This window comes from Coregonus clupeaformis, chromosome 2, assembly GCF_020615455.1.
Source record: "Coregonus clupeaformis isolate EN_2021a chromosome 2, ASM2061545v1, whole genome shotgun sequence".
NCBI lineage: Eukaryota > Metazoa > Chordata > Actinopteri > Salmoniformes > Salmonidae > Coregonus > Coregonus clupeaformis.
The window spans coordinates 17,681,415-17,696,489 of NC_059193.1; the positions used below are offsets into that span (position 1 = coordinate 17,681,415).

At 44.4% G+C, this 15,075-nt stretch overlaps 1 protein-coding gene across 1 annotated transcript; it reads right to left on the reverse strand.

Moving 5' to 3' along the window:
- Nucleotides 1–5,750: 5,750 nt before the first annotated feature.
- LOC121535771 (zinc-binding protein A33-like) lies at nucleotides 5,751–13,829 on the reverse strand. The gene is made up of 6 exons (XM_045205896.1): nucleotides 13,259–13,829; nucleotides 12,481–12,576; nucleotides 11,020–11,253; nucleotides 10,742–10,764; nucleotides 8,332–8,447; nucleotides 5,751–6,670 (listed from the first exon to the last, which is right to left on the reverse strand). Exons 1-6 carry the CDS (start codon nucleotides 13,769–13,771, stop codon nucleotides 6,105–6,107), a joined length of 1,548 nt encoding a protein of 515 aa, XP_045061831.1. The 5' UTR covers nucleotides 13,772–13,829; the 3' UTR covers nucleotides 5,751–6,104.
- Nucleotides 13,830–15,075: the final 1,246 nt, after the last annotated feature.

The window sequence follows — 15,075 nt, forward strand, 5'->3', positions numbered from 1 at the left end:
TCCAGTACACAACACACTGACGTCACGCACTGATGCACGCGACTCTTGGAGGCAGAAAGAAAGCCATCGCCATCTGCGTCCATTCAACATAGCCTAGATTGAAGTTTTTATCACTTCTAAATAAAATAACTTTTTGGGGTTCTCATACGCTTACAATGATGTTTTGAGTCTTGCTTGAACAGTCGCTAAGATTATATTTGGTTGTGATCTTTGCAAAATAACTATTTTGGATACAGCAGTTGTTAGCTAGAATGCTAACACTAATTGATATAGGCTGTAATAAAAGCTAGCCAAAGAGACTGGTTGAAGATGAAGTGTTTTTTAAGTATCATGCAGTTGATTTACAATGATGACACAAACATTATATTAAGCATGACATTCAAACGAGCCTTAAAATCTAATTATAATCCAAAAGTAGTGTGGAATACACTCATAAGCAACATGTAAATATAGTATTTTTTTGCTGCCATTCTATAAGAACTCCCCCTTGTTCTGCCACCAACTTGCGCACATCGCCCTCATGTGGAAATGTTTGCAAACACAGAAAGGGGTCTATAGCCTGTGTTGTTATGTTGTAATAGACTTGTATAGTATCTGAAGATTATGCCTTTGTTAAATGGTTTTCATGAAGAAATGGAATGTGTTTATGTTAGTATCCAGAGGGAAGGTTTTAGGTGTAACGCCACATCCAGCAGACCGGAAGTGTCTTGGAGACTGGGGATTGGCCAGAAGAGGTCAGCTTCGTTGTTTATAAATAGGGGGGTTAGGCGAGGAAGACGTCAGAACGGCCATGGCAATCGGGGGAGCCGTTCTCCGGGTGTCATGTCACCTGTCATTTATGCTGTAACCTCGTGATTTTAATAAAAGCCTCTAACACGATGCAGCATAAAACTGACTCTTTGTTGACAGCAATAATGACCACCATTCATCAGATACGACACTTGTAATGTATAAATTATGTAATACACAAGCGTATACATGTCCAGCGCCAAATATTGAAAGTATTTAACAGATTTTGTATTTTTTCATATGGTATTGTGGTATAGGCTGGTAGCTCCTGGCTTATCAAGTTTAACGTGTCAGAGGTAGAAGGCTGAAACAATGTCTGGGTGATAATCCTAACACACAACACACACTTCCTGCTAATACACACCACACTCACCTGTTCCTGATCACACACACAGCACACACAGAGACACACATGATCATGTGGTGCTCTCTCAGTAGCTCAGCACCACCTTGACCCTCTGCTCTAATCTGAAACCCTTTCTGAGCTGTTAGTTCTACCAAAAATAATTGATCACGGATTATGGATTTTAATCAATGATTTCTTAAGTGCAGCACTTCATCTTCTAAAGCTCATTCTCTTTTGTGGTCACCAGTGTGAGAATGAATTATAGGGTGGATATTGTTTGATCACCCTCCAGTGGACTGAAAGAGAACAACAGTCTCAATACACCAGAGTCAAGCTCCAACAGGCAGCCAGACAGTTCATTATCTGCATGTTCCCAAACAACAATTTGTGTGATCTATCTGTAGAACGACTACATTGTGGAGGTAGCACAACACATTTTTATTATAGATGACACAAGATGGTGCCGACAGACAGTCGCCCTGTTTCTAGCTCCTAGCCAACTTTGTCAGTCATCACTAGGCAGCCTCCGCCCAGGGCCCTGCCCTGAACCTTAGTCACTGTTACTAGCCTGCTACCACCCGGTACTCTACCCTGCACCTTAGAGACTGCTGCCCTATGTACATAGAGTCATTGAGTACTGGCCACTTTAATAATGTTTACATACGGTTTAACCCACTGAACAAAAATATAAACGCAACATGCAACAATTTCAAAGATGTTGTTACAGTTCATATAAGGAAATCAGTCAAAATAAATTCATTAGGCCCTAATCTATGGACTTCACATGACTGGGCAGGGGAGCAGCCATGGGTGGGTCTGCGAGGGCATAGGTCCACCCACTGGGGTGCCAGACCCAACCAATCAGAATGAGTTTTTCCCCACAAAAGGGCTTTATTACAGACAGAAATACTCCTCTGCACCCCCCCTGCTCAACAACAGGGATGTAAACAAATTTGTGCACAACATTTGAGAGAAATAAGCTTTTTGTACATATGGACAATTTATGGGATCTTTTATTTCAACTCAAGAAACATGAGACCAGCACTTTACAGGTTGCGTTTATATTTTTATTCAGTGTATATACCTTATTCTAGTCATGGCTCATCCTATATAACTACTGCTGTACACACCTTTTCTAATGCTCATTCTGATTTTGCTCATTCTGATATGTCTTAACTTCTTGTTTGTCTTTTTGGGGGATTGTGTGTGTGTATTGTTATTGTACTGCTACACTCGTAGAAAAAAGTTCCAAAAGGGTTCTTCAACTATCCCCATAGGAGAAGCCATTTTGGTTCCAGGTAGAACCCTTTTTGGTTTCAGGTAGAACCCTTTTTGGTTCCATGTAGAACCCTCTGTGGAAAGGGTTCTTCATAGAACCCAAAAGGGTTCTACCTGAAACCAAAAAGGTTCTCCCTGGAACTAAAAGGGATTCTTCAAAGGGTTCTACTATGGGGACAGCCGATTAACCATTTCAGGTTATAGATAGCACCTTTTTTTTTTCTAAGACTATAGATATTGCTGCATTGTTGGGGCTAGAAACATAAGCATTTCGCTGCACCTGCGATAACAACTGCAAAACTGTGTATGCGACCAATAACATTTGATTTGATACAGTCTGTCAATGTTTCCACCAGACCACTGTATCCTCAGTCCCCACTGTACATTACTACCTGTACACTACCTTGAGCTCAGGTGCATCCTGTTTCCATTGATCATCCTTGATTTGGAAAGGCACACACATCTATGTAAAAAGGTCCCACAGTTGACAGTGCATGTCAGAGCAAAAACCAAGCCATGATGTCAAAGGAATTGTCCGTAAAGCTCTGAGACAGGATTGTGTCGAGGCTCAGATCTGGGGAAGGGTACCAAAACATTTCTGCAGCATTGAAGGTCCCCAAGAACAAAGTGGCCTCCATCATTCTTAAATGGAAGAAGTTTGGAACCACCAAGACTCTTCCTAGAGCTGGCCGCCTGGCCAAACTGAGCAATCGGTGGCAAAGGGCCTTTGTCAGGGAGGTGACCAAGAACCCAATGGTCACTCCGACAGAACTCCAGAGTTCCTCTGTAGAGATGGGAGAACCTTTCAGAAGGACAACCATCTCTGCAGCACTCCACCAATCAGGCCTTTATGGTAGAGTGGCCAGACGGAAGCCACTCCTCAGTAAAAGGCACATGACAGCCTGCTTGGAGTTTGCCAAAAGGCATCTAAAGGACTCTGACCATGAGAAACAAGATTCTCTGGTCTGATGAAACCAAGATTGAACTCTTGGACCTGAATGCCAAGCGTCACGTCTGGAGGAAAGCTCGCACCATCACTACGGTGAAGCATGGTGGTGGCAGCATCATGCTGTGGGGATGTTTTTCAGCGGCAGGGACTAGGAGAATAGTCAAGATCGAGAGAAAGATGAACGGAGCAAAGTACGGAGACATCCTTGATGAAAACCTGCTCCAGAGCGCTCAGGACGTCAGACTGGGGGCGAAGGTTCACCTTACAACAGGACAATGACCCTAAGCGCACAGCCAAGACAACGCAGGAGTGGCTTCGGGAAAAGTCTCTGAATGTACTTGAGTGGCCCAGCCAGAGCCCGGACTTGAACCCGATCGAACATCTCTGGAGAGACCTGAAAATAGCTGATCAGCGACGCTCCCTATCCAACCTGACAGAGCTTGAGAGGATCTGCAGAGTAGAATGGGATAAACTCCCCAAATACAGGTGTGCCAAGCCTGTAGTGTCATACCCAAGAAGACTTGATGCTGTAATCGCTGCCAAAGGTCCTTCAACAAAGTACTGAGTAAAGGGTCTGAATACTTATGTAAATGTGATATTTCAGTTTTTGCTTTGTCATTATGGAGTATTGTGTGTAGATTGATGAGGGGAAAAAACAATTTAATCAATTTTAGAATAAGGCTGTAACGTAACAAAATTTGGAAAAAGTCAAGGGGTCTGAATACTTTCCGAATGCACTGTATATACTGTATATAATGGTGTGTGTAGACAGTATATGAATAGAAAAGGTGTGTACAGCAGTAGTTATATAGGATGAGCCATGACTAGAATACAGTATATACATATAAAGTGGGTAAAACAGTATGAAAACATTATTAAAGTGACCAGTGTTCAATGACTGTGCATAGGGCAGCAGTATCTAAGGTACAGGGTAGAGTACCGGGTGGTAGCTGGTTAGAACAGTGACTAAGGCTAATGGTGACTGTTTAGTAGTTGCAAATAATTTGTAGACTGAAAATTGACAGTAAGAAGCCCAAACAGGTAGAATATTTGACAAAAACATAATAATTTCAAACCTTGCTTACGTTTGTATACGGTCACATATATCTCTCTATTATGAGTGGGAATACTTTGGAACAGATTTCCAAAATTAAAATCACTTGGAGCGGATTTGCAGGTGTTTTTACAGTCTTATGTCCAAAAATATATTTTTTTAATTTGGCCCACAGTCCGCCAGTTGGAAAAACCTGCTGTACGCTGTCTTGTCATTGTTGGTAATCTGGCCTACTATTGAGTTGTGGTCTGCTAACTTGATGATTGAATTGGAGACGTGCGTGGCCACGCAGTCATGGGTGAACTGGAGGGGACTGAGCACGCACCCCTGTGGGGTCCCCGTGTTGAGGATCAGAGTGACGGAGGTGTGGTTGTCTACCTTCATCACCTGGGGGTTGGCCTGTCAGGAAGTCTAGGGGGGGGGGTTCAGACCCAGGAACCTGAGCTTAGTGATGAGCTTCTTGGAGGGCACTAGGGTGTTGAAGGCTGAGATTTAGTCGAACAACATTCTTACATAGGTATTTCTCTATTCCAGTCATTTAATTTGTTTAGTTACCTTCGCTTTCTTGGGTACAGGACAACAGACTGGGATATGGAGAGATTGAGAGATTGAATATGTCTGTAAACAGTCCAGCCAGCTAATCTGCACATGCTCTGAGGACACGGCTTGGGATGCCGGCAACCTTGCTAGGTTAACACGCTTAAATGTCTTACTCACATCGGCCACGGAGAACGAGAGCACACAGTCCTCGTGAGCGGCAAGGGCCTGCGTTGTCAGCACAATGTTGTTTTCCTCGAAGCGGGCGAAGGTGTTTAGCTTGTCCGAGAGCGAGGTGTTGGTGTCCACGACGTGGCTGGCGTTCCCTTTATAATTTGTGATTATCATTTCGTATTTGAGCTGTTGAATTGCAACCATAGCTGGTCTGTTTATACATGTCCATGTTCCCAGTCACCTTGCCGTGGTTAAATGCGGTGGTTCATGCTTTCAGTTTTTGGTTTGGATAAGTTCTAATCTTAACAGTGGGAACAACATCCTCTATGCACTTCCTGATGAACCCAGTCACATTTACATTTACATTTTAGTCATTTAGCCGAGTCAGTGTATACGTTGATACTATTCTCAGAGGCGACCCGGAACATTTCCCATTCTGCGTGATCAAAACAATCTTGAAGCATAGATTCTGATTGGTCAGACCAACGTTGAACAGTCCTTACCACGGGTGCTTCCTGCTTAAGTTTCTGCCTATAGGTGGGGAGGAGCAGAATGGAGGCATGATCTGATTTGACGAGGTATATACTCTGTTATTAAAATGTAAAATACACTGTAAAACAGTGTCAGCATACTATATATACTTTATATAAATATAGTATGAAATTGTCATTTCATTCTTTGGCCATGCTCATTTGTAAGGATAAGAATGTCATGTTTAAGGTGCTTCTCAATGAGTTTATCCATGTGGCTTACTTCAGAGTCCTCTGGCATGTGCTCTCTTTAAACACAAAACACTCATATATTCTCCATGGCAACATATTTACAGGAAATGTTCATAAATGACAAAACTGTGAACAATAGTCAAGTGTTAGTACATTAGTGAATAGGACATTGCTGTTTCTCTCACAGGTTCTCTATCTTGTTCTACTTTCTTGTCTTTGGTTCTCAGTGTTCTCTGACAGATCTTAACAGTTCTTTCATATCTCCGGGTCAGGGCTAACAATAATTAGAGGCTCACGGTTTCTCCCTTTGATGATTGGCCAGGGGTTGAAGTAGGGGAACACCGGCTCTTTGAACATGGCGTCGGAGAACGTGAACAGGTGACTCATATCCCCTGCATCGTAAAATGCCACCACACCCCTCCTGTAGTCCAGATACACCCCTACCCTCCTGGGGGGGCGAGGGGGGTGCAACAGGCTCTCTTCGTGGTTGGTGCAGGCCTCGTACTCACTCCCTTCCCGCCCCTCTCTTAACACCAGGGTCCAAAAGCCGTCGTCGGGACACAGGCAGATCTCCTCCTTCCTGTTGACCGAGGCGGCTGCCACCCCCAGCCCCCAGGCCGTCTTAGTGCCCACCTCAACCACCCAGTAGTGTTGCCCTGAGGTGAGGGCCTGGCTTCCCAGGACGATGTTGTAGCGGGTGAAGCGCTCAGGGTTGTTGGGCAGGTTGGGCTGGATGTCCCCGACACTGACCTGGGTGCAGCACGGGGACACCCACAGCCTGGGGTAGGCCGTGTCTGGGTTTAGAGTCACCACTGTCACACCTAGGGAGAGACAGAGGCATTGAAATACGAAAGAAAGGACAGGCTGTATGCGGTCAACACATTGGTGTGGTAGGATACTGTCAGGTGCAATCAGGTTTGATAGAATGCAATCAGGTGGATCCTGTGGTGGAATGTGGTCAGATATGTGAGAGCTGTGGTCTAATGGAGTCAGGTGTGGTCTACAGTGCATTCAGAAAGTATTCAGACCTCTTGACTTTTTCCACATTTTGTTACGTTACAGCCTTATTCTAAAATGGATTAAATAAAAAATGTCCTCATCAATCTACACACAATACCCCATAATGACAAAGCAAAAACAGGTTTTTAGAAATGTTTGCAAATGTATTACAAATACAAAACTGAAATACCTTATTTATATAAGTATTCAGACCCTTTGCTATGAGACTGGAAATTGAGCGCAGGTGCATCCTGTTTCCATTGACCATTCTTGAGATGCGTCTACAACTTGATTGGAGTCCACCTGTGGTAAATTCAATTGATTGGACATGATTTGGAAAGGCACACAACTGTCTATAAAAGGTCCCACAGTTGACAGTGCATAAAAGGTCCCACAGTTGACAGCAAAAACCAAGCCATGAGGTTGAAGGAATTGTCCGTAGAGCTCCGAGACAGGATTGTGTCGAGGCACAGATCTGGGGAAGGGTACCAAAACATTTCTGCAGCATTGAAGGTCCCCAAGAACACAGTGGCCTCCATCATTCTTAAATGGAAGAAGTTTGGAACCACCAAGACTCTTCCTAGAGCTGGCCGCCTGGCCAAACTGAGCAATCGGGGGAGAAGGGCCTCGGTCAGGGAGGTAACCAAGAACCCAATGGTCACTCTGACAGAGCTCCAGAGTTCATATGTGGAGATGGGAGAACCTTCCAGAAGGACAACCATCTCTGCAGCACTCCACCAATCAGGCCTTTATGGTAGAGTGGCTAGACGGAAGCCACTCCTCAGTAAAAGGCACATGACAGCCCACTTGGAGTTTGCCAAAAGGCACCTAAATGACTCTGAGACCATGAGAAACAAGATTCTCTGGTCTGATGGAACCAAGATTGAACTCTTTGGCCTGAATGCCAAGCGTCACATCAGGAGGAAACCTGGCACCATCCCTACGGTGAAGCATGGTGGTGGCAGCATGCAGGGATGTTTTTCAGCGGCAGGGACTGGGAGACTAGTCAGGATCGAGGGAAAGATGAACGGAGCAAAGTACAGAGAGATCCTTGATGAAAACCTGCTCCAGAGCACTCAGGATCTGCAGAGAAGAATTGGAGAAACTCCCAAAATACAGGTGTGCCAAGTTTGTAGCGTCATATCCCAAGAAGACTCGAGGCTGTAATCGTTGCCAAAGGTGCTTCAACAAAGTACTGAGTGAAGGGTCTGAATACTTATGTAAATGTGATATTTCCGTTTTTTAATATTTTATAAATTTGCAAGAATATCTTAAAACCTGTTTTTGCTTCGTCATTATGGGTTATTGTGTGTAGATTGATGAGGAGAAAACCAATTTAATCAAATTTAGAATAAGGCTGTAACATAACAAAATGTGGAAAAAGTCAAGGGGTCTGAATACTTTCCGAATGCACTGTATATGTGGTCAGGTATTGTCTATATTTGGTCAGGTGTGGTCTAACTCTATATTGCTGTGGTTTTACCTGGCTGAAGCACAGCGTTCATCCTCCTCCAGGTGCGGTACTGCAGTGGTCCCAGGAAGTCCCCCTCCGGCAGATCCACACACACCTCCTGGGGTCTTTCAAACATAATCTCCGCTCTGAGAGCGAAGGAGCGAGAGAGAGAGAACGTTTGTTTACACCATTTACCTAGAAAGGCCGGTTTCTGAGTCTTTCCCTAATTGGAAAGTACACTTATAGCAGTGGTCACCAACCTTTTCTGAGTCAAGATCCCTTTCGCAGTCAAAAAGCAAGCCGAGCTCTACCGCTCAGATTTGTTTTTAAACATGACTTAAACAATGTAACATTAACCTAATAAAAACAGATAAGCACAGTTCTGTAGGAATGATGTTTGGGCACTAGGACTAAAACATTATCACAGCATATTGGCTATATACCTGGCCTGCCAATATTGTTATTCTCAGACCATATTATATTTCAAAACTCAAGCTTTGATAACAAAATAGATCAGTTGGTGTAGCACTTGTGAGGCACTGTGGACCATTAATTTAAATAATTAGATGTTTTATTTTACTGGACTGATGGTACCTACATCTGATGGTCATGGTGCTTTCAAGACAACTGGGAACTCAGAAAAAAAAACGAGGTCAAATCATGATCTTCAGGTCGGAATGTCGGAGCTCTAGAAAGATGCCAGAGTTTCCGACTTGGAATTGCGAGTTGGATGACCATTCAAAACGATTTCTCCCATTCGGATCTAGTTTTTTTCCGAGTTCCAATTTGTCTTGAACGCACTGAAGTCTGAGATTTTTGAGTTCCAAGTTGTTTTGAACACGGCATTAGTCTCAGCGGAGGGAGAGCGCAGCAGATGGTCTGCCTCTCACGCTCCCTGCTCTCCTCTTCCTTTCCGCCGGTGAGACTGATCAGAGAGGGGACACAGTCATCCACCTGATGGGGAAACTCGAGTCGCACCGCATCTGCCTCAATCATGCACAAATGAATGTTGCTCCTATGACCAGAGAATGTGAAATGTTCCTCAATATTAAAGTAGACACGACGAGCTGCTAATAATAATAAAAATGCAGGGCTATCGATAGGCCTACACTTGGTTACTCATTCATTGCAGCTGCAGCGCAAGTATGGAAAACTGTGTTTTATGTTTTGTAATAGTGTTGAATAAAACAGCGTTGACAGTGCTAAATAAAAACTTAGACATAAACTCACTCATAAAAACAGCAACTCTTTGCTGTATTATTTGATAGTCTCTCTGTGGTCTTGGTTTTAAAAGTTATTCAATCTTATGTAGGCTAGTATCAAACTTTGCTGTGGCCGGGGAAGTTCTGTAGGCACAGTGATTTGAGCTATCCGATTGGCCAACGCAGTAGGCGCACTCGATTTAGCCACAGATCTCCCAGTCCGCCAGGTGGGCGGAGTTAGTCTTTTCAGACAAATGAAATGGTTCAAAATGTAAACACTTTGCCTACCAGGTGCGCAGGGCTTCTGAATCAAGTGTACCTACCGCCAACAGCACAAAACCAATAATTAAAAAAGGAGCGCAAGCCTTTATCATTGGCTTTTCTACAGAAATGTCTGGTGATCGACTAGGAATGCCTTGAAGATCGACCAGCGATCGACCTGTTGGCGACCACTGCCTTATAGTATGAATACAGTGCATACAGACAGTATACAGACCCCTTGACTTTTTCCACATTTTATTACGTTACAGTCTTATTCTAAAATGGATTGAATTAAAAATGTTCCTCATCAATCTACACACAATACCCCATAGTGACAAAGCAAAAACAGGTTTAGAAAATGTTGCGAATAAAAAACAGAAATATCTTATTTACATAAGTATTCAGACCCTTTGCTATGAGACTCGAAATTGAGCTCAGGTGCATCCTGTTTCCATTGATCATCCTTCAGATGTTTCTACAACTTGATTGGAGTCCACCTGTGGTAAATTCAATTGATTGGACATGATTTGGAGAAACTCCCCAAATACAGGTGTCCCAAGCTTGTAGCGTCATACCCAAGAAGACTCAAGGCTGTAATCGCTGCCAAAGGTGCTTCAAGAAAGTACAGAGTAAAGGGTCTGAATACTTATGTAAGTGTGATATTTCCGTTTTTTATTTTTAATAACTTAGCAAAAATGTCTAAAAACCTGTTTTTACTTTATCATTATGGGGTATTGTGTGTAGATTGATGAGGGAAAAAAAACAATTTAATCAATTTCAGAAAAAGGCTGTAACTTAACAAAATGTGGAAAAACTCAAGGGGTCTGAATACTTTCCGAATGCACTGTAAATAATAACGAAACACTGTGAGGAACATTGGGTTACTGTTTTTTTTTTTTTTCATATGGAGTCATGTGGATATTGCAGAGCTCTATGAACCGTAGCATCAGATAAGAAGCATGGATTGTTTTACTTACCCTCCAATAAAATCCTTGATTCCCTGAAAGAAAGAATAACAGAGTGATAAGGCCCTGCTGAGACATGCACACACTTCTTCTCCTCCTCAAAAACCCTTTACTTTATTCTTGTTTTAATTCACCCCTTTCTCTTTCCGTTTTCACTGTCCCTCTATTTCTTTATCCCCCCCCACCACCACCCTTAACCCCTCTCCCTTCCTCCTCTACAATCTAGATTTTCTCCCTTGTTTCTTCTCTCCATTACAGTCCCTTTCTCCCCCCCCCCTCTCTCGTCTCACCCTGAGTTGTGCCGGGTTCTGATCCTCTCGGAGTTTGATGCGGAGCTGGTCGGCAGTTTGCTCTAAGTGGCTGATTTGCTCTGTGGTGTGTTTGAGGACCTCCTCCAATTGGTTGAGCCTCTCTTCCTTCTCCCTCTGCAGTCTCTCCTTCACTCTTTCTTCTTCCTGGAGAAGGAACTCCCTCAGACATCCAAACTCTGCACTCACCTTCTCCTCCATGTCCCCAGCACGCTCCTGATGTAGGACAGAGAAAAATTGAAATTTTACCGACTGGGTTGGAATACATCTTAGAGACTGTGTTAGCCCTCTGAGCTTTAGTCAAGTTTGTTTTATTTTATTTAACCTTTAAAATGATACAAGTAAGTCACTTAAGAATACATTCTTACTTACAATGACGGGCTATCAAGAGGCAGAGACAACAGTGATTTAGAACAATACAAAACAAAGACATCACGAAACACAATGAGACAGATACACGGCAACAGCGCATTAAATGATAATGGAGGCAGGAGATCAACACATAGTGATTCAAATCTCATGATTCAAATCTCATGATTCAAATCTCAGTCAGTTTACTAAAACGAGTCAATAGAAACAAAGTCCTCTCAGTTCTCAGAAACAGTCACTCGTCACATGAACACCTAACCACCTCCGCTGCATACACACACACACACAGCAACATGAACATACACACAGTAACACACACATAAACATTTGCCACATCTGTTACGTGATTGCTAGATCGCTGACACACATCCTTGCTCGTACCCACTTCCTGTGCCCCACAGAGAGACAGAGGGAAGTGATAGAACAAGTGATTGGAGGAGAGAGTGTTTCAACATGTGACAGACAAACAGACACACAGGGCATGCCTCCTTAATGGGGTCCCGATGTCTGTGCTGTGGTTATCTTAAACGCAGGACTCCACCGCCCCGCTGACATCGGACACATTCGGTATCTACCTCACACACACGAACACTGTAGAGCCTGTACATTTCTTATTTACTTCACAAAGCCTTGTGAGGTGAAGCCTGTGTTAGAACAGAGAGGGAGAGACCTGGGACCATCCTACATTTTTATCACTGATCTTATCAGTACTAAGGCCTGTATTTTATGTCATGCTGTGTACGTTTACATTAGGGTGTGTGTGTGTGTGTGTGTGTGTGTGTGTGTGTCTGCACTGTGTCTGAGAGAAAGAATGGGTAAAAACACTATTCATAATTAGTCATAATCTCAGTGTCATTGTGCATTAGACATTCCCAACAGTCCAATACTGACGTTACACCTGTAACAACATAATCACATTGACAAACCCTGTATAATTTAACTCATTTGAATGTGCCTGGGTGAGACAACGCAGCAGAATGTCGACTGGCCACTTGAAATGTTTCAAGGATGATGGGCACTGTAAATGAGAAGCCTCTCGCTGACAGCACGAACACACACGCACAGTCAATATACCTTGATGAGCATGATCTTGTTGTTGGTCTGGACCTGATAGAAAGAAGCCTGTTCAGTCTGGATCATTACTCTCTCCAGGGCTATGGACAGTTTGTCCTGCAGAAGAGGAAGAGGAAAAATAAGTCACACACAGCTTGAAGTTACGAGAGTTGAACTGATAAACAGAGCGTTTTTTTCGTTATACAGAGATTAATTGAATTAGGCCCAACTCTCTTGTCAATATTAGATTTTCTGTTTTGGATCCTTTGTAGTCTGACAACAAGCTTAATATGACTCATATGATCAGCGGGCCTTTCCAACTAACTGGCTTCATTTCAACAAGTTACCCAAATTAACCCCCAAAAAGTTACAATGTAGAAGGGTAAGATTTGTGAAAACAGTGTGGTGTCTGATGTATGTCATCAAACATTCAAGGCAAATATAAAAGGTTAAATATGTCTGGGAACTAAGCCCTGACACCAGCATGCCAAATTCCTCTCGAACTCCAAGTATAGGCTACACCCACAATGACTTAAGTGTCTGCTCATGTCTCGCGCTCTAGCATGTGAAAGACTAAATTGTCTTGGGTCCACATTTATATTACAAGACTTAAAATATCTGATTGAATAGTAATTTTTGAACTTTGTTCAGTTTGAGATTTATGGACAGGTTATGCAATACCTTATGCATTCCAATGCGTCAGGTCCCTGTGACAATGATGTACTAACCCGGCTATATGTATTCTAAACACCTACATAGGTTTATACATAAATACAAAATAGTGTTCTAAAAGTGTTACCTTGTAGTTCTCGAACGCCTCGTTGATGGGGATGACATTGTGCGTCTTGTGGTCTCGGGACATTCCGCACACCAGGCAGATCGCGAGCTGATCATCCTCACAGTATAGCTTCAACTTCTCCTCGTGCTCCTCGCACAGGTCCGACTCGAGGCGCGAAGAAGAACCGGTGAAACTGAACCCGGAGCTGGGCATAATGGCCCCACGTTGCCGTTCTTCAGTATCCTCCTGTGCGCTCTCCGGATCCCCGGGTTTTCCATCCATGGCTCGAGCTCTCTTCACGCTGTCCACGACGTTACACAGAAGCGAGTTGGGGCGCAGCTTCCGAGGGCATGTCTTCCGGCACTTCGGGCAGGTCGGGTGCTCATCGGACTTGGCCTCCCAGCACTGCGTAATGCACACGCGGCAGAAGTGGTGTCCGCACTCGAGAATCACTGGCTCACGGAAGAGCTCGAGGCACACTGGACAGGTGAGCTCGCTGTGTAGCTCCTCAAGCGCGCTGGCGTCAGTAGCCATTCCGAGCCGTCCGCATACTGAAAGGATAGGGGGTTGCGCTCAGAAAGTAGCTGGCGGCTGCAGGGGAAACGTTCACTCTTCCGTATGTGAGAGGGCGAGGAGGGTGTGGTCTGTCTGAGGCAGTAGACTCCTCTGTTTACACGGAAGAGGGTGAAGACGTGCAAATGAAATCAACGTTTATTGGTCGTGTACAGTTTTGCAGGTGCAGCGAAATGCTTATGTTTCGAGATCCAACAATGCAGAAATATCTAGCAATACAATAACAATACACACATAATCCAGAAGTTAAAAAATAACAAGAAATTAAGACCCACTGGAGCCACTTCTTCTTGTTTTTAGCTGATAGGAGTGGAACCCAGTGTGGTCTTCTGCTGCAATAGCCCATCCGTGACAAGGACCAATGAGTTGTGCGTTCCGAGTAACTGAGGTCCTTGATGATCTTCTTGGCCTTCCTGTGACACCTGGTGTGTTGATATCCAGGAGGGCAGGCATTGGGCCCCCAATGATGCGTTGTGTTGACCACACCACCCTCTGGAGAGCCCTGCAGTTGCGGGCGGTGCAGTTGCCGTACCAGGCGGTGATACAGCCCGATAGAATGCTCTCGATGGTGCATCTGTAGAAGTTTGTAAGGGTCTTAGGGGCCAAGCCTAATTTCTACAACCTCCTGAGGTTGAAGAGGTGCTGTTGCACCTTCTTCACCACGATGTCGGTGTGAAGGGACCATTTCAGGTCCTCAGTGATGTGTACGCCGAGGAACTTGAAGCATTTGACCCTCTCCACTGCCGCGCTGTCGATGTGGATGGGAGATGGGGGCGTGCTCTCTCTGCTGTCTCCTGAAGTCCACGATCAGCTCCTTTGTTTTGTTGACGTTGAAGGAGAGGTTATTTTCCTGGTACCACTCCACCAGGTCTGTCACCTCCTTCCTGTAGGCTGTGTCGTCATTGTTGGTAATCAGGCCTACCACTTCGTCAGCAAACTTGATGATTGAGTTGGAGACGTGCGTGGCCACACAGTCATGGGTGAACAGGGAGTACAGGAGGGGGCTGAGCACACACCCCTGAGGGGCCCCCGTGTTGAGGATCAGCGTAGCGAAGGTGTTGTTGCCTACCTTCACCACCTGGGGGCGGCCCATCAGGAAGTCTAGGACCCAGTTGCACAGGGAGGGGTTCAGACCCAGGGCCCTGAGCTTAGTGATGAGCTTGGAGGGCACTATGGTGTTGAAGGCTGAGCTGTAGTCGATGAAAAGCATTCTTACATTGTCCAGGTGGGATAGGGCAGTGTGCAGTGCCATGGCAATTGTGTTG